Consider the following 19,945-nt stretch of genomic DNA (forward strand, 5'->3'; position numbering starts at 1 on the left):
CTTACAACAAGACTGTTTACGTGTCTGTTTTTCAATGTAAACCAAAGTCGGCCAAATAAGGGATAATACCATACAGTGGTGGAAAACAACTAAAACATTTATCCAACAAATTAAAGGAAATTGTACTTAACGTGAGTACTTGTACACCTCAAGCCTGGTACAATAGCACCGCATTTTAGAGGGAAATGTTTCTTACTCTAGATTTGTTGGACATTTTTTTTGTTTCAAATTACTTTGGAGAACAAAATCAAGCCACCAAATAATACACAAAGAAACAACCTCCAACTCTTCCTCAACTAACTACAGTATAAAACAGGCCATCACTCAGACAGAAATAAAATAAAAGACCTAGCTGCTAAAAGGTAGTTGATAAAGTAAAACTGTAAGAACGCTTACATAATCTTCATAAGCCATCATTACAGTGCAGGACAGTTTTCATTTATAGCTGATTTCATTGGTTAAAGCTCAGAAACCGACATTTTTCAGGTACCTTTGTACCACTATTCCCTTACATGTGGGGGAAAACATTCCTTTTTTACAGCATTAGATGTAAAGTCTCATTAAAAGTAACACATTTTATTTACAAGAAAAACATTTGAAATTGTGGGGTGAAAAACAAAAGAAAACAAAAAACAAAAACAACAAAAAATGGTTTGAAACATTCTGGCCCAGCAACACCTCACAAAATGGTGTCAAGATAGGATGCCGAACACATTTAAAAATGTGTTGTTTGCAATTCCACCTGGTAGAGAAACCTTACTAACATAAAATGATGAATAACAGAACAAGATATGAGATTAGTCCACAACAAATCCAAGCAAATTTCAATTTAAACATTACCTGATGTCACTTTTTTTTTTTTGCTTGATGTCACAAATTTAGGTTGGAGGCAGTGAGAGGGGCTCCCAAACTGTATTACAGCTAAAACTAGCTGTCTCAACAGGATATAAAAATCCAAAGTGAAATTTTTTTATATGTTGTACATCAAATCAGGATTTAAAAGTGCTCCTCAACTTGATTTTATTTATATTGTTTTGTAGGAATACAAAGTTCATGTCACATTCAGTAAAAACCATTTCAGCATCAGTGTAAGATACAGGTGTATGCCCTTATATTTAGGTAAAAAGGAAGTCCTCTTTTTGCACAATTATGACATTACTGATCTGTCTTGAGGACAAGGCAAGCCCACTACTTTAAGTGTGCCTTGGTGAAACTATGCAGGGCCTTCCAGAGAAGCTTCAGACACTCAGCATGTCAGGCTAATGAATCATAGTCAGGACAGGTTGGGCAGGTACACACATGAACACGCTCAGGTTACTCTTCTGTGGGTGTGTTCTTCAAAACAAAACTGTAGCATAGCACTGAGAGTTTGTTTTTGCTGGGTCAGTGCTGCAGTTGAAATAGGAGCTTAGGGCTGCTGCAACTGAAATATATTTTTTTCTGAGTACATACATGGTCTATGACTGTTTACACCTAGGACTACAAATAACTTAATTTAAGCATTAGGAGCATTATAAACAGAAAACATACACACTCTTAAATCAGTTCAGATGTTTGCAAGGATAATGCCTCTTTCATGGAGACATGAGTTTTCTCTCCACACTAGCATCCTCCTTTTTAAAGGTTTATAGTACTAGGACACACTGTGAATAAAAAAATATGTGAGCTGGAAATGAACTTAAATGATTAATAGCACAAACAAGCACAGTACTGATCATATTTGTTATGTAAATGATCAAACCCGGACACTGCTGCAATTAGGTCACTTGGTAAACACAGAGTGCACAACAACCTGTTTTGCATCTTTTTTGGCAGTGAAAATTAAGGAAAACAAGCAAGGAAAATGCCATTTTAGGCCGGAGTACACAGTTCCTTTATTTTGTCACACAGAGAGTGTGCAAGCTCTGAAAAAAAGTCTTTTGCAGTGGATTTCGCAATGTTTTATTGGCAATTCCTGGCTACATTAAAGCACATCAGATAAGAGCATGTGCCGCAATATTTTAACCCTGCACGATAGTTTATTGTCAAGTAGGAATACAACTACAAAAGGTATTTTAAAACATGGAACATTTTATTTGCAACACAAGAAAACTAGGTAAATTTACTTTAAATATTTACAACACTTATAAACAAAAAAAAAATCCTGAACACAGCTTCATTTTTATTTCTGATTAATCCTTGTGCATATGTCAACTGATTGAATTTCCCTCCTGAAGGTAATGCAAAAATGAGACAGGGAAATACAGAGTTAAAGAAAGGGAGCACAAGCACTTGATTCAAAACCATCTGTTAAAACTGTTTAAATTAAAATTTTGGCAAAACAGATGTGTTAAGTGTTGATTCCTTTCTATCATCAACTTGGGGTTCTCAGTTTCATACAACAGGTGTCCTAAAAGTCAGACTGGTAGGTTGTGTTTATCATAGCGCCCCTTCACCCCACACAGCCTCTAATGGGTCTCTTCTCTGGTTGCACCAAAGCAACAGATCCACTGATAAAGTCCATCTGCCAGAGTAAACACAGACATGCAGGCCTTACCCAAAACCACCCCAGGCCTTACATACAACTGTCTGTGCATTTCTTTTTAACTCACAACGCTCAAACCTGAATCACTGAAATCTGTTAACCAGCTTCAAACTGAGGCAACAACTTATTTTACACAACTTTATCCTTAAGTGTTTGGTGGAAATGCAGACAGTCAGTCCAAGTAGTCGAAGTCTTCGGGAATCCCAAAGGCTTTATTGATACGGCTGTCATCAAAAGAAAACTTCTTCTTTGTCCACGACTTTATGGCAAAAACGTTATCTGAAAACAGAGATTTTGTTTAATGAACCAAAACATATCCATTGTTATGTGGCATCATGGACAGCACATTCAGTCCAGGCTTAGGAGAATAATCTTGGACCTAAGAGCGATGGATGAGTCCAAGAACAAACCATCTGCTTGGAGCCACTTTCTCAATGCTATCTTGGCAAAAGTGAACACCAACTTTGGCTGCAGAATATAATAATATTTCAAACAAAATGATTCCCACCAGTGACAATCTCATACATCTAAAAATAACTGCAATCACAATGAGTGGATTGGTACTAACTTGTGTGGTGCACTCTGACAAAACTGATCAAACAGACTGCACAAACACAGAAATATTGCACATAAAATTCATGATTTCAGATTTGACATATTGTCAGGTGGAGCTTGGCCTGACTGAGACTTCCCCATGATGAAAGGTTGTTCATTTAATTATTTTGGCACTCCATTCACATTTTAACTGATTTAGGCATGCTATTGGCTTTACTATGGTCCCTTAAAATGCTTTTATACCACCAATATCCTTAGTATTTGTATATTCCCCAAGTCAATTTTCACTCAACTTGAAGTTTACTGCGCTCTATTCACAGTTGTGTTCCATGTTATTAAAGTAGATGAACTAAAATCAGTACACTTCCATGATCTTAACAACCTTTTTTCTACTTGTAAAAAACAAAGATTTGCCATTGTAGAATTTTAAAACACAAAGTATTGTATTTGATTTGATTTATGGTACAACTGTTGTACTTTCCTTCTGAGGTAACAGCTGTACATGACTCTGTGAGAAAACACTGCTGCCTATTTTTACCAAACATGTACTGTACTTGTTCCATAGAGTCCACCCTGAGTGATGAAAGTGAAGTCACGGAAGTGGCAGATATGACTCATAGTCCCTTCAAATGAACATAATTATACAGAAGTAGGGGAAGAATGTGACAGCTAGAGCTGACAGAGTGACTTTTTTGACCAGCATCAGGCTATGTTGACCCTAGAGAGTCAAAAGACCACAGGCCTGGCTGGTTACCATGATCCCAAAAGATCAGCTGTCTCCAAGGTTACCATTTAGGCAAATGAATGCACACAGAGAGCTTTAAGTGTTGACTCCTGGGAGGTGACACGCTGAACACAAAGTGCCCTCACAGACTGCACTTTAGAGAGAAATCAATAGAAAATGTCTTGCCACTGTGATTTTGAAGTTATTTTTGTAATCTGTGCAATTTTCTGCCATTATCAAAGGGTCAACGCTAAACTAACGGAAGAATGTTTATTAAATAAGCTAACTGAAGAAAAATGTTCTTCCACTATTTTGATTCATTAGTTACAAGATTTTAATGAGGAAACAGCTCAATATCAAGTGCTTCAGAAATGTGTGAATTACTGGTTTTCATTAAATGGGAGAATTTATGATGTAGAGAAGTCTCACATGAATTCCTTCGGCACCAACTACTGTACCTGAAGAATTGACTATTTATGTGGTATTAAACATTAAAACGTCCATAACAATTTCCAAATGACTAGCACGAAGCAGCACTGTCTTCTCTTTTGTTGACACATAATCCTAAACCCCCATATATTCAATTTACAGTTTATGACTCACCTGTCCATCTGGAAACAGCTTCCTTTGCAACAACATTTGATTTCCCTGCAAGACAAAGTAATCAAGATCAGTAAGCCTATTTAACATCATGTGTCTAATGCAGTGGCGGCTGGTGGAGTTTTATCCAGAGGGGGGCTATGACAACAAAACAGACATATACTCATAAGCAAGCAAACGTGCTAGGGTAGCACACCTGTGTACTTACATAAATGAAAACAAAAAAAGGCAACATTATACTGTTAAGGTCCGCGCTCTTTCACATTCACCTTCTCCTGATACGTTTTCCTCCCAAAAGGTAATGCTATAAGTGACTTCACTGTGTTATATTCTCTCCATTTTACGTCTCCGTCTGATCGTCTCCTACTCCCGCGGCTCGACCTGTCAATCAACCGCACTTCATAACAGACGGCTGTGACGTCGGCTCCATAGCGGGAGGGTGGTGGTATGCAAATCCAGCTGCATTCAGCTCTGGGTGCAAGAAAGTTGCGCTCCGACATGGTCCTATCTCTTGTACTGAAGAGGAGCCACTGGGCATGTACAATTTATTACGAGGGTCTATGGCCAAAGATTTCTGCACCCCGGGGCCGAAACACATCACCAATCAGATAACGCAGATGAATTAAAAAACTTTACTCGTCGAGAAATATATAACATTCATGCAAATTTAATTATATAAATATATTCATATAGTTCAGGACAAAATATTTTGTTATTTCATTTTTAATGTCTCATTCTTCAAGGTAATGTTGACGGTAATGATGGTGGGGCAGCGCCCTAGCACCCTCTATTGACCAGCCGCAACTGGTCCAATGTTTGTGAGCTGAACAAAATTTTCAGCATTATAACAATTAAACATGCGATGAAATAAAAAAAAAAAATGATGATGTTGATTTAGCAATATTGCCTAATTCAAGGCATTGGCTACTGAAAGACACTGTCTGAACAAACAACAGAGCTATTTGTGAGATTGCCACAGTAGAAACAAGGTTACATGTGCGCTTTGAAGATTTGCGTTTGATTGAATCAAATAGTAGACCATCATCTATACACTTATTTTTAAACACAGTCATACAATAAGCTGAAAAACAAAGCAAAACACTGGAGTCAGTATAGAAAACACCCTGGGAGAGTAGACATAACGCCAGTCTAGGCCAAACAAGATCTTTTCTGTGTTTTATGATGAGAAGATTTGACAGTTTCAGCTACACTGTCAAAAGAAATTACAGCCTAGCATCGAATTAGAGAGGACATTCTCCTTTCTGTTTTCCCTATTTTAGACCCAGTAACAGAGCTGAACCATGAGCTCCAACAGATTTTCATACTTTAAGTGACATGTGTAGCCTCACACTCAACTGAATCCTACAATAACAATAACAACAACAACAACAACAACAGGGAACACCATTCAGTTGCTGGGTACCTGGACAGATTGCTTTACAGCCAAACCTTTTGTTCTATCAAAAGACTCTTTTTGGCTGCACAGCTAAGGAGAGTGGGCTGCTGCATCCTAAAATCCAGCCAATAAAAGCTATTTAAAGACGGGCTCAATTTACAGCAGCTTTTGGCAGAAATCAGAACAGCGATCCAGTCTGGAGAAAAGTCCTGTTGCAATGTTTCCCTAAAGTATCATATCATAATTGGGACTATATGCTGCATTAGCCTAAAGGTCAGTTCAGCATTATAAGTGTGAAACCCTGAAAAGGATTTTCACAAAAAAGAGCAGCTGCAGGTGGGAGGGGATGAAGTGAATAACTTCTGACTCATGGACCTTGTCCTGTTTTGATCTGACATTATGGTTACAAATGTTGATGCCAAATAGAAACCCAAGTGAAGCGCCCAAGTGCAAAACGTGAGCAAAAGTCTCACCCTCACTAAACACACTCTGCAGATGTTGACGAAGACTTAACTCTGGCTTTTTGTTTGCTTGCTACATCTGAAAATGAGCATGTTAGCAGATGATTTATTTATTTGATTTGTAAACTATGACCATGACATGAAATGATTAGTGTAAATTCAGTTGTATGACACTGAAAATATTTTTCACAAAAATAGGATTTCCTTCATCGTGGTTGTAAGTAAGCTGCTTGAATCCATGTCTGCCTCTCTTACTCATCTATGCTTCCCCTCAGTATCTCATACCTGCCTTGCACATGGTTACAGCTGTGATTTCTCTGCCCATCCCATGTTTGGTAGTTTCTGACTCCACCTGTAACCACAGCAGCTTACTGGTACATTTGGGTGTGGTAGCTATTGTTCAACATTTTGACCTTACAAACTCAAAAACATTAAAATGTTGTCTGTCTGCTTGTTGGCAGCACAAAGGATTTTCAGGTCATTACAGTGAGCATGACATTGCTTTTGTTTCCAAGTGGGCAGATCTAAAAGGACTGATCACAAAGGTGATTGGTTTATAGGTGTTAAAACTTTGGCTTGATTTGGAGTCGCCAAAACATTTGGAGGCAAACAATTGGGTGTGGTAATTGCTGTTGAACAAGTTCAAGGCAAAAGATAGTGCAAAGACGCACATTCTTTTATTGAATCAAGTAAAGGAAGAAGACCACCCTGAGGTTAACACGCTTTATAACCCTGAGGCATTTAAGCTTGTTTCAAGCATTATTGTGTGCAACTTTCTTATTATGTAAATAATAAGACTTAAACTGATAATCACTCAAAATATCCAAATTAGTTATGAAAAAAAATAAAATTAAAGACAAAAACTGTTTGATGGATTTGTAAGAAAGTTACCACAGTGTCTTGCTAAACTAGTGGCAAAGAAATCCATTAGAAACATGTCTCTTTATTAGCACTGGTGAAAAATTGGCTAATGATACTTTGCAAATCAGAAGTACCAACATTCTTAATTCTGTCTAAACTAAAAGGGGATGAGAACAAGTTGTGTTGTTTTTGTCTTGGGGTTAAAATTTTTGTTTGTTTGGTAAATGGATGCACAGCAGTTCTAGGTTGAAAAAAGTGAACCCCATAACACTGACACTGTTAACATCCTGTTGATACAGGACGAGCTGTAACTGGTGTTGGAAAGTGAGGCAAATGCAGAGGTGAAGAAAACCCTGATTCAACTCTGGCTAAGGTGAATTCTTATGGAGTACCTGAGAAAACTGCCAGGCAGAGTTAGAGTCGACGCACGTTGGATGGAAATGAGGTCAATTTTCAGAACTGCAGATGCCATCTAAGTGCTTCATATGGCCTTTTCAGAAACAACTGAGACTGTTTTCATGGCTTCAGTGTAGCTAGTGATACTATTAAAAAAAACTGATTATAAAGTTTGTGCTGCAGTAATAGTTGGTATTTACCCAGAAGTAACTTCATCGTAGCACAATACACACCAGGCAAATAATGAGCGATAAACACATATTTCCCAAAAGATGCTCTCTGAACCACATCTGTAAGGACCCCATGTGCACAAACAGGACTGAGCCCATTCTACAAGTTCAGTCTAACCCCTTCAGGAGCAGACATAAGATAATGTCATGGAGTCAGTGCAGAGCTCCTCACAGCACTATTCAAGCTTCATGGAGGGGAGATGATTATCTCAAACTGAGCAGTTCTGTGTGTGTGTGTGTGTGTGTGTGTGTGTGTGTGTGTGTGTGTGTGTGTGTGTGTGTGTGTGTGTGTGTGTGTGTGTGTGTGTGTGTGTGGAGTAAAATTAAGGGAAAAAAAGCCCTCAAGGAAAGTGGAGACAGATTTAAAAAAAAAAAGACAAAGCTCCACGGCTTGAACATAGACTTATTTTGGCAGCAAGCTAAAGAGTCTACTTTTTTTGGTCCCATACAATAAAGCTTACTTTAAAGAAGCAGCCAGAAGAAGTGTACAGAACATCTTCATGCTTTTCCTTTTTCCTCAAGCAAAACATTTAAAAAAAGTTGGGGGAAGAAAACACTGAAAAGCTATGAAAAAGGAAAAACACGTGGAGGAAAATCCCTCAATCATTGAGGTTGATTTGAAATTAAATTTATTCATCGGGGGATGGCTTCATCATCCAGGGTTCTTGCACCATTCAAAAAGTCCAGTTTAATGCTTTTGAAGACATTTCAAGGCCAAAACAAATATAACTTAAGACACCAAAATTTCATTCTGTCGACAAAAAAAGTCAATTTATTTGCAGTAAACACAATCACAACTCACAGTTGGTGTTTTATTTTTTTTCCACCATTTTTCTTTGATTGTGATGCAGAAAAGAGCCAACATAATGTACAAAAGTTGCATTATGGTAAACAACACACTGCATTGCACTTAACCCTTGTATTGTGTTAGAAAGCTGTCGACATCTTTAGTGTGTCAAATTTGACCTGTGGTTAAACTTAGCTTGTCTATACTTAAAATAACAACAACTATCACCCAATACTGTTTTTTCACCTCATAGCTTATTTTGTATGACAAATTAGGAGTGAAGCTAAACGCATCTTTATGATGACGTAGACTGATAATCCTCTGTAGCTGACACACTATAAACAAGGTAGCAGCCAGTAAACAAGTTATAACCACCAACCTTGCATTCCTGTTCGTAAAAGTGTGCAACTCTAAACTGATTTAATATTAAAGGTCAAAGGTGACAAAGTTCTTTTAGGTTTCAGTAAAACAAGACACCCAAACCTGATGACTGGACCAGGAAGAAGAGACTGTTTCAGCAGGAAGCTACACTGCTAAAACTGAACATCTTCAATTGAAATGCAACCAGTTTGTGGTTTTGGCTGACATTTAAGCACACGTGAAAGTGTTTTTCAAGTGCATGCAGAGTGACTACTTGCGATCAGTTTTCACTTCCGCTTTAGACTTGATTTAAACAGCGAGAGGCTGCTCCTGATGCTAAAAAGAGAAAATAAAAGTTGCTTCCAGGAAGTGAACAGAAAGTGCTAAGAAATTAGAGCTTTTTCAGGTGAAAACAAGAAATAAGGAGTAGAAATTCCAGAAAAAGAAGCCCAATTCATTGCTTTGTAAAGCAAAGTAGGCCACGTTGGAGCAGAAAACCAGCGATATCTCTCACAAAACATGGACTTTAAATTATCTGACTGCATTAATACCTCCTGAAAGCTGTATGTTCACTAAACATAGCTGTTACATGAAATGTGTAAGAGAGGCGTTGATGTTTTCAACATCAATGCCTTGTGTTTTGTTTTCAGCAATATGAGGGGGTGTTTTGATTGTTGGCCAAGTTCTTGCATCCCTGGTTATTTGAGGTTTCTGTTCCTGGAATATTTTCCATTAGTGTTCTTATCACTGTGCTGAATGTTTTATGTGCCGAGCAGCAAAGAAAAAGGCAGAAAAATATTGATGTCTACCAATCAAACTGAGATCCTGTTGCTCCATCCCCCAAAATACACAGTGGATGCAAAAAGTTGACACCCCCCATAGGAGGTGTTATGTTATGTCAGTAGGCCGACATAAACACTGAGTGTTGGAATAAATGCATGTTAAGTTAATGTTGCCTTCCTCCTCCTGACATGTTGGTTTTATCTATCTGCATTAATAATGTCACCCAACTCTGCTTTGTTGATGAAGAGTTTCTTACCCTCCACCTCTCAAAAGGCAGTATTACTGTAAAATTCATATCATTATCCTACTTTTGATGGCTTTCATACTGAGGGCTGTCAAAGACAAAATACTAGCAATGAAACAGATGTAAATCTCACCAGAATTAAATTCTGGTAAAGACGTCACTTTTTTAAATGTATATTTAAAACATGTTTCTGCAGCTGACAGGTGATGTAAATATCTGTCACTTTGAAAAGAGTGAAAATGAAGAAGCCTTTGCTACACGTACAAAGAATTTTTGGCATAGGAGGCCATTTTCCTGAGCTCTTTTTTTTTGCCTTTTAAGGCTTCTTTGCTAGTCATGTGACTGAAAACTATGAATATTATTGATGTAACAGATAACCTGTGTTTACCAGTTATACCCAGTTAAAAACCGGCACAATTTACTAGCATGTTTTATAAAAACGCCCCAAATTCATACTGATCATGGATAGAGATCTTACGCATTAAGAAAAAACATGTCAAAATGGTCCACAGTTTGTGCAGTCTCCACTGAAACATCAGTGCATTTCATTAATCACCTGATGAACTCAGTTGTTCTACAACCCTTCATTAGAACTGCAACAACTGCTGCCCACGCAAAGACCGCTTCATTTCCACTCAGCAAACTTATCTTGTTATTTTATATTTGCTGCTCCTCGCTTAAAGTTCTTATCATATTTTACTCATGTCTGTGTCTTGTCTCTTTTGTGTGACTGATGTTTTTGTGCTAAAATTTTAAAAAATTCTTGTTCTTGAGTTTTCCATCTTATCTTATCTCAGTTGTGTTAACTAGATTAGACAAGCATTACGAGCTAGGTGCTCTGTAGGAAGTGTCCCTAATCCCACATAGGTGTTGCACTTTGTCCCAAACTTTGTAGGACATGGATAGATGTGAAAAAATAAAGGCTTTAAGGATTTTCCCCTCATGGTTCATTTGCAACGATAATCTGCTAAAGAAAAAGTGTAAGTAGAACTAACTTTGGCAAAGAGCCAAAGAGCTTATTTACTGCAATAATCCAAATCCATGCAAAAGTCACATCGATTTTCAATAAAGGTGTGACATCACTCAACACACTAACAACAAACAAAATATCTAAATCTAGTGTAACAATAAATGGAAAAATGTTAAGTCTAACGTGGTTTATTTTAAACTTTTGTGTTTTGTGTTTTCTTAAAATGGCTGAACTTTTCTTGTCTAACATTGTCATACACCGATAAAACCATAAACTACCGGTATGTCATGTTGCACTCACTTGTTTCTTCAACAACTGCAGGGTCACACTCTCTGTATTTCTCCAAATCAGCCTCAAGCTGAGTTTTCTCTTCTCTCAGAGCCTGCAGCTGCTTCAGCAGAGAGCTTCTCTCCTTCTACACAAACACAAACAGACACAGAAACACACAGAAAAATTTTATGAGATTAAAAATCTTGTCTGCATAGATTACGCAAATCATTTAGTAATTAAATAATTTTTATTAAATATGAATTAATATGAATATTCTTACTGTATCTTCACGTCCCAGTTTTGACTTTTCGACTGACTTCTGCAAAGACACCTTTCGCTGCTTTGCCTCTGAATTCTTTAAAGAAAGAGGTAAAATTACTGATGCAATTCTGCTGTTCATGTCAGAATTGCTAAATCCTAAAAGCAGTGAAACTGTTTTTAAGTCTAATAATCCTCAAAAAGGCAAAGTCAACAGCTCAGAGCGAGAGATAAGCTACAATTAGCAGCTCTTAACTGCCATTTAAACACTCTTTACATCTTGATGAAACATGAGTGCTAAACAGTGAATAAGAGGATTATGGTTTACAAGCCTTAATCCCTTATTACAGTGATGTAAATTATGTCTATTGTCCAGTTAAACCTGTTAAAGCTTTACGGTACAACTAGAGGAAATAAAGTAAACTGTAAAGTAATTTCAAATTTCCATCAAAACTCATTCAACAGACAAAGGGAGCCTGGTTAACCTGACTTTACACAAGTGTTTACACGTCAGGCAGTCAAGTGCCGGCTACTTCACTACATGACAAAAGTTAAATGTCTCTTAATTTTTTATTTCTTTTTTACATTTTTTCATGTCAAAGAGCTGTGCAACTTGGAATAACTGCAAAGCCAACATTAGTGGAGCACTTTTCCAGCAAAGCTTATAAAGTATAAGTGAAGCCCACAGCACCAGAACCAGATCAGCACTTTTTTTGAAGCCTGGTTATCTTCATCAGCACCTTGAACATTACCAGTGCATCCCTAACCATCCGTGCTTGCATATTGTTAGGCTCTCTGATATAATCACACATCATTACTTTGTGGCAGATTGCTGCTCTGCACAATTTAACTTCTGTCCCAGAAATCTGGTGGCTGACATTCTCAGAGGAGTCACCACCCTCACACCATCTGTTGGCCATGCAACAGGAGAGAAACTGAAAATCAGCAGCAGTGTTACTTTCTGTGATGGCAAACGTCTTCACAAAACATAATTGTTTGGTTTACTTTTTCATTTTCTTGCTCCGAGTTTCATCTGTTGATACTGAATCACAAAAATGTAAATTCAAGACATTTACCAAAATAAATAAAGGTCTCAAAGGGACTTAATGTGCTTCTTTGCATTTTCTTCCCTTATTTCTATAACAAAAAAGTATTTTCAGGGCTTTTTCCTCAACACATTACAAGCTTATTTACTGTATACTATAAAGGGATTATTTGTATATCAGCAACGGCGGATGCGCACGCAACTTGGGTGCAGAAGCACTGCAGAGTATAATGGTTTGTCAACTGATGTGGACGAGTTAACCACCAAAAAACACATTTTTTAACTTAATGTCATTACTTTGACGGATGGCAAAATGCTCCCAGGTTTGTGGAATAGCAGTGAGTGGACAGAAGAGATCAACAAGTTGACAGATATTAGGTGGACAGACGTTTTTAGCAGAAAAAAAACAGCGTGTACCCAGAGAGGAAACACAACTCTCACTCCATGCTCATGACTGCATTATCCGTGGACACTTATCAGACTCTGACAGACCAGGACGTAAACATTGTTTCATAATATTCCTCAATTTTACTTTGGTCATAAAACCCATTTCTGTCAATCATAATTTATAGGTTCACTCATTATTAATTGTCCATATTGAGTCCATGTTTGGTCAGAACCTGAGCTCCAAACCAACTTTTTCATTAAATAAGCAAAGTCAAATCTGTATTTTGAGTATCAGAAGTTATTATTGCTTGTTTGCAGTCAAACCTGGTTAACTGAGGTTGGATAAAGAATACACATTTAATCACACACACACACACAGACGTTGCTGGTGTATCAAGTGTGACCCTGTTAACTGGTGACTCTCAACTGTTAATAAATGCCGTCGGCTGAAAGTCCCCAGTTAGCATGGTCGCTATTAACGCCGAAACACCAGTTGCACTCTAACAGTTGAAACTTGACAGAAGTTGCCTCCATTGTGTAGTATTTTGACAGCTGTCCACAGAAAAACTGTGCATTTTGATGCTTCTAACAGGTTGAATTTAGTGTTTAAAAAACCCTAACTCGTCTGAATGAATGGAGCTAAATGCTGCTTCTGGGGTCTAGATGCATGTGCATCTTTGTAAGGATGATAAACTTATTATGGTGACCAGTGTTTTCTAAATGATAGCAATGAGTAGTGACAGCCTGTGAAAAACACAGACTTTTACTTGTCTGCTCTGGCATGCTCAGGAGAGGTGGGCTTCAGCGTGGTTCACTTCATGCACGAGCACAAGAATCCTGACATGAGGTATGATCCATGAGGTATGAACGTTCCTCTGAATGATTGTTTTAAACAATAGCGGGGGCGTCAGAGGGTTGTGTCGGACCAAACAACTTAATACAAGCCAAAAAGTCACCAAGTCTGTAGCAGTGCTCTGTTTGTCTCGTGCTGACTTTAATGAGATCACACGTACCAACTTAAGGGATCTTTTATAGTTTAATCGGTAAGTTAAATGTGCGTTTGGGAAGCAGAGGGGGCATCAATCACATGACTCCCGCCAGATTGCTTCAGCACACGTCTTGGCTCCAAAATATGTCACTAGTGTAGCATGCCAGCACCCACCAAGGAGGTATTTTGGCTTCATTTTCTTTCAGTGGGAGAGGGTGGAGTCATGTTGTCCGAATTCAAATACAGTCAGTGTGTCAGCGATAATGACCACTCTTTTAAAACATTGTTTATACAAATCACCTGCTTTTGGAGCTCCTCCAGTTTGTGCTTGCGAGCGTGCAGGGCCTTGCTGGGAAAGGCCCAGTAGTAGTTAGATGTTCCCACTCTCTCACAGTCCACCATGTTGTCATCCACCAGGCTCTGCAGCACGTCTTTTACAGTCATAGGAGCTGTGAGCAGCACAGGGAGAGAAAAAAACACATACCTTATACAATCCCTTCACAGTCCAGATGATGCTATTTGTGGATCACTGACTCGATTTGAGGATGACTTATTGACGGTGGAGGTATTGTTACAAGTTTAAGACACTTTAGGCAGGACCAGAAGCATCTGATTGTACTGGTGACTGATATGTAGCTGGTACAATGATGCATCATACTGTGGATTAAAAACCACAAATCAGCAAAGGGCCCCACTTTTACTGCTGGCAAACCTAACTACTCAATTGTTCACAAAAGTAAACCCACACATCTGCGGCGTATCTGCCCAGCTGTATTCTTATCTAAGAGAGCGCTGAGAGCATTGCATGAGAGGATGTAATAAAGCAGGAGCTCCATTTTTAACAGTGTCAGCGGTGAAATGTGATACTACTCCCACACGTTTGCTCAGCCGGTCCACTGTGAGGCTGAAAGAGCTTATCTGCTGAGCTGCACCGAGTCCTGAGAGGATGTTAAACAGCAGCAGAAATAAAAACGAGGATGGTAAATAAAGAAGAATTTGGATGGATCAGCTAAAACTCTTCATGTGCGTGACTCCTGAAGCCTGTATCTTTTTGAATAGCTCTCTGGCCTTTTTCTCTTTTTTAATGGTTACCAGTATGTTATTGCTTCTCTGTCTTTTTTTCACTTTAGCTGAGATCACCCCCTTGGCCCCTTTACAGAAACATTTGCCCATAACACAGAACTCTTGTTACCCCCTCCCCCCATCATTCAATACGACGCAGTGCCTAGCGAGAGGGTCTAGAACATATGCTTTTAATCACAGCAACAAGACCCAGTTCCTCGAGATTAATGTTATGTCAACTTTAAAACTAAGAAATCCCTCCCCAGTTCACACAATAGTTTTGTTCCTCTGCAGAGTACGGCTCTTGAAAATCCAGGTTTATATTTTAATAAATTCCCCCTTGATACTCGTGTCATCAGTCTCAGTGTTTGCACTGAGATAATGTGTTTTATTTAAAAACCAAAAGCTTTTAGCAGCTCTCTCGGCTGTGAGATTGATGCCAGTGAGAGGCCTGGTTTTGCTTATACAGACTAAGATGAAGTTGAGATGGCAGCTACAGCTAAGTTAGAATGTTTTCAAGAATGCATGGAGCTGAAATGCATGTCAACAGAGAATAATCTGACAGTATGCACCTTGGTATTTATAGTCTTATGGGTTTTTTTAACTAGGCACGATTAAGTTTTCTTTTCAATTTTACAGATATTATGCTAGCTAGATACTTCAAGCAAATGCCTTATTTCATTCCATTGTTTGTCTGGAGGTAGATTAAACGTGTCATAGGCTCCTTAATTATATCATATACTCGATCTGCAATCTATAGAAAACACTCTTTGGGAAAGAGAAATCACAACTAGAGAAGAATCATTACTCACCTATGCCCTTCGACTTAGGGGCAATCTTCTCGATGTCTTTCAGCTGATACACATCTTTCTACAAAGAATTAAGAGAACATAATTTTTGTGAGATGAAATTATCAGGATTTTTGATTCTTTAGAGTGGAACGAAAAAAAAATATTGTTACTTCAACTAAAAAATGCAGTAATTTGGTACTCTTCCCTGAAGCACCATAACTTTTTTGGTGTATTATAAACCACTAACAAAAACTACTCAAAGCATTTCTTAAATTTTCATGGTGTACTTGTTGCTGAAGTGGTCATACTACAATCATTTTCTTACCAGGCCATGCTGGGTCAGTTCAGTTATACATAGAGAGCAAATGTTTCTATGTATCAAAGACAGAAAACCTAAGAGTGGTGATCACTTCTCTCAAGCCATGTGTGAGCTACATGTGTTTGAAATTAGAAACAAACCCCCAGAAGTGTTACTCATGCAACACTTCATTTCACTGCTCTCCAGGCCCATTTGTGCTTTTTGCACGCTTGTAAGTTTCACTTAAATACTGAACAAAATAAATTAATAATACATACTTAATATGTCAACATCTGTTTACATAATCAAAAGACAGCAGCCCTAATCTGAGAAACACTGGATTTTTGTTGTGCAAAAGAGTAATTGCTCTTGAAAATGACCACGGATGCCCATGTTAGCTTGAATAAGTTTTAAAATTCACTTTTTTAACAAAGCTAATAAAAAACTTACTGATTCGAAGAAAATCTCCATCATGCGAGTTCTCTTCTCTTCCAAACTTAGTCCTTTCTTCTTCGACTGTAACAGATGGTTTGATGGTATAAAGGTTACACAAGATTATTTTCAGTCATAGCAGCTGAGTTATATTACACAAAGTCAGAATAACATTTAGAGATTCAAACTACAAGAAGTTTGCTGAAAAAGGGGAATTTAACAGTAGATATCCGTCATTTGTAATATTCAGAAATGTTGTGTTTTGACAGATTTCACTGCAGCCTGTAGGGGGCGCTTCATTGCACTTTTACCCACGAGTTGTAGGTTGTTCCTGTGAAAAGTCGCTCCCGACCTCTGGATATGCCTCAGACTTTAATGTTACCAGCGACAAGGAAATTTAGAGGTCGAATTGTGTAGTTGATAATGGTAAACGACCCTGATTACCCCAGTATATCTTGTTATTGTAACGTGAAAGTCCAAACGCAACTGACAAGGTTTGTTTCTCTCTTCCATAGACTGTATATTAGCTCTCTTCTCACATGACGGCCCACCTCTTTTCGATGGAATGTAGCCTCTATTTTGTGCAATTCAATGCACGTTAATGGGCGCAGATCACAGTTAATGGATTAACATCTGATGGGTAGCACAGGAACGATACTCAAGACAGTTCGTGACTGTATAATTCATAGAAGAATCTGTTAAAATCTGCCACATGAGTGCCAATTGGTTGAGAGTATAAACTAGATTTTGAGGCAATGCGCGAGTCATGACTCTTCTGACATCTCGACAAAGTGCGAACATTTACTTACCATTATAAGTAAGATATTGCAGGATCTGCCTTGTAATAATCCGTTGATGTACTTCAGACTTGAGTCCGAACCATAGGTCCGAACACAATAATAGTTAAGACACGTCTGAGTTTCCCGCGGAAATGTCACAGGGCTCTGCTGCCTTCATGTCTCCACGTAAAGTCGCGTGCTTGTTCTGTATCAATGCAACAAGTCTTAAAATTGTTTATTACATTTTCAGACCACCACATTTTATTTATCTTCAAATAAAGTAGTTACCAAAAATACGTGTATTTTGTATCCCTTATGGTTGCTTCAACGGGTTAAATAAAATTTAGCGACCTTTGCGTTCTCTTCCGCTTTAGTGTAAGTGATTTCCGAGCGCACGTGAAGGCAGCATTCCTTCCCAAACATAGATGGAGCCACACTTGTGGGGTGGATGGATTTCTTACGCCCTCTGTTGGCAAACGTGATTCATTTTCCAAAACTATGGAGGACGTATATCCATATTAAAGGGACGGAAGAATCAAAACTACTGACTCATTTTCACTTGTTAACGTCAGAAACAACGATCAATAACCAGTGCAGGGAGAAACAGTATGGAGATGGGAAACAAACTCAAAACAAAGTAATCAGTTTTTTGGGCAGCGGACGAGTGAATAATACATACCCATTATCATAACATACAATAATAATGACAGTTAACACATTTCCTCTTTTTATGGGCACTTTAATTCCATTTGGCATTACATTATGAACAAACAATGATGGACAAATAATTTAGAAACAATAGTGTAAAAACGCATCCCCAAACTGAAGAAAACCAGTAATGAAAACTGCTTGAAGTCATTTTTAGATTAAGACTCTCTACAGTGTATTTCGGGAAACACACATCTTAACAATTGAACTAAATTTGTATTATTTAAGTAGACATTTTAAATTAATTTTTGTCAGTTCCAAAAACTTAATCTATTAAAGTAATAAGAGCACATGGTAATGAATGATTGTTTAAAGTCCATTAAATGCATTGCAGCTTTTCACTAAAAGTCCAGGATGTTTATGCTGCCGCAGCACAAACATCCAATCCTAAATCCAGATGTCAGGAGGCTTCAAACACAAATACACACTCTCACACACTGCAGATCATAAGTCAACATATTAAATGGCTTTTGTTTGGTACCAAAATTTATCACAACATACACACACATCACATTTTGTGTCCTGTAAAACCACTGATGCAGGTTATCAGCATTTTTCATTTACCACCTGTGTGTTACTTTGAGTAATGACATGTACACCCACACAATACTTGCACACATAAGTAGTTTTAATTGAAACAATACTTTGATTTAAAGGATTTTATGTGCTGTTGGTACTTATTCGCCCAAAGCAGAGTTCTACATGTGCACACTAGTTTTTCTGGTGTTTATAAGTAAGAGGAGCATGCACAGAGATGCGTAATCATGCTTTAAAATACCCTTCTACCTACAGTGTTTTTATTTCCTACTGAACAGGCAAAATGTGAGCTCTTTCAGGTGCATTAAACAGGAAACTGCAGTTACTGGAAGTAGAGATTGATTTCCTTTGTTGTTCAGCTACTTAAGCTACTTGTTTACTTTAACATCAGGCTTATGTAACACAGTGTTGAATAAGGGACAAGTGCAACAGTACTTCTTCCAGTTTTACCACCATCCTTCAACACATCACAAGTCAAACATCTGTACAATTCAAAAAGTTACACTGATTTAAAATTGTGAAGTTGTGATGGAACTTGAAGAAGTTAGTGAGTGTCTCCTTTAAAGCACCAATCAGAATTAGTCGTCTGTGAATGTCAGAGATCCTCTTGTTTCATTCACACCACAAATAACTCTCTCATTTATTGTTCAGTGTTGGATGTGATGCCACAGACGCACACGTGGAGAACAGATGGCACAACGACAACAAGGAAGAACTGGCGAGTGAATGAGTGCAAATCTGCTCTTCTCCTGACACAGAGGAGTCCATGTGTGTAAATATATACACTGTACACCAAAGGGGAGGGGGGCTACTGCAGGTAGCGGTAGACTTTAAAGCAGTGGTTGCCGGAATCTGCAACCACAACATGTCCATCAGAGGTGAGTGCCAGACCCTGTGGGCCGTACAGGGGATCTGCGGAGGTGTTGATGTAGGACAGAAATGATCCACTGCCATCAAACACCTGAGGGAGAGAGAAATGCAAAGGAAGTGTTTTTGGTCTATTGATGTTTAAGAGAAAAAGAGTATGCGTTTAATACCCTGCATCAAGACTATGGTTGCAAACTGTTTGACTTTATCACTGAGTTAGACATGACAAGGCCGTGTGAGCGAAGAACTTTTGTTGGGCATGTATACAGATGTCATCCTGACTGAGGGAGAACATTTCCTGCAAAAATGTTAGAGATATTGGATGCATTAGGGTTTTCAGGAAAAACTCCCACATCAAAGAGGAAGCACTGGTAATATCAAGTCAAATTTCTGGGGAACTGGTTGCGTTTTTTGGGCCTGATTTGGACAAAAAAACGCATTTTAAATACAAGCACTATTGACAATACCTAAAAATTTGCTTTCTGAAAGAGAATGCCGATAATATATATTCGCTTAAGGGTTAAAATTTAACTTATTAAATAATTTTCGATGCAAAAAATGCATGACTTTATTCTGCACGGTGCAAAAGTCTGCTTTTTTCTATTTTCATCAGTCAGACACGTTGCACTGAC

The 19,945-nt window shown here is 38.1% G+C and overlaps 2 protein-coding genes across 5 annotated transcripts in view; both read right to left on the reverse strand.

Annotated features, from left to right (window-relative positions):
- Positions 1-1,860: 1,860 nt before the first annotated feature.
- mnd1 (meiotic nuclear divisions 1 homolog (S. cerevisiae)) lies at positions 1,861-17,310 on the reverse strand. Its single transcript, XM_074697799.1, has 8 exons — positions 17,232-17,310; positions 16,441-16,506; positions 15,714-15,771; positions 14,140-14,288; positions 11,442-11,516; positions 11,192-11,306; positions 4,407-4,451; positions 1,861-2,803 (listed from the first exon to the last, which is right to left on the reverse strand). Exons 1-8 carry the CDS (start codon positions 17,232-17,234, stop codon positions 2,697-2,699), a joined length of 618 nt encoding a protein of 205 aa, XP_074553900.1. The 5' UTR covers positions 17,235-17,310; the 3' UTR covers positions 1,861-2,696.
- A 905-nt stretch (positions 17,311-18,215) lies between these two features.
- The window catches only part of trim2a (tripartite motif containing 2a), a 33,709-nt gene continuing 31,979 nt past the window's right edge, over positions 18,216-19,945 (reverse strand). For all 4 annotated transcript variants that reach the window (XM_074662423.1, XM_074662415.1, XM_074662406.1 and 1 more), the window contains exon 12: positions 18,216-19,407. In XM_074662423.1, coding sequence (XP_074518524.1) covers positions 19,255-19,407 — 153 coding nt within the window. In that variant the 3' untranslated portion in view covers positions 18,216-19,254. The remainder of the gene's footprint in view (positions 19,408-19,945) is intronic.

The sequence above is a fragment of the Halichoeres trimaculatus genome, unplaced genomic scaffold (genome assembly GCF_033239565.1).
Source record: "Halichoeres trimaculatus isolate MK-OKI-2021-1 unplaced genomic scaffold, fHalTri1.1 fHalTri1_scaffold_2, whole genome shotgun sequence".
In the NCBI taxonomy this organism is placed as follows: domain Eukaryota; kingdom Metazoa; phylum Chordata; class Actinopteri; order Labriformes; family Labridae; genus Halichoeres; species Halichoeres trimaculatus.

Excerpts from the sequence above, each read along its gene's own strand:
- mnd1 (XM_074697799.1), bottom strand. Across the intron at positions 14,289-15,713 it reads CCCTAAGTCGAAGGGCATAG|CTCCTATGACTGTAAAAGAC; the intron begins GTGAGTAATGAT and ends TGCTGCTCACAG. Across the intron at positions 2,804-4,406 it reads AGCTGTTTCCAGATGGACAG|ATAACGTTTTTGCCATAAAG; the intron begins GTGAGTCATAAA and ends CTCTGTTTTCAG.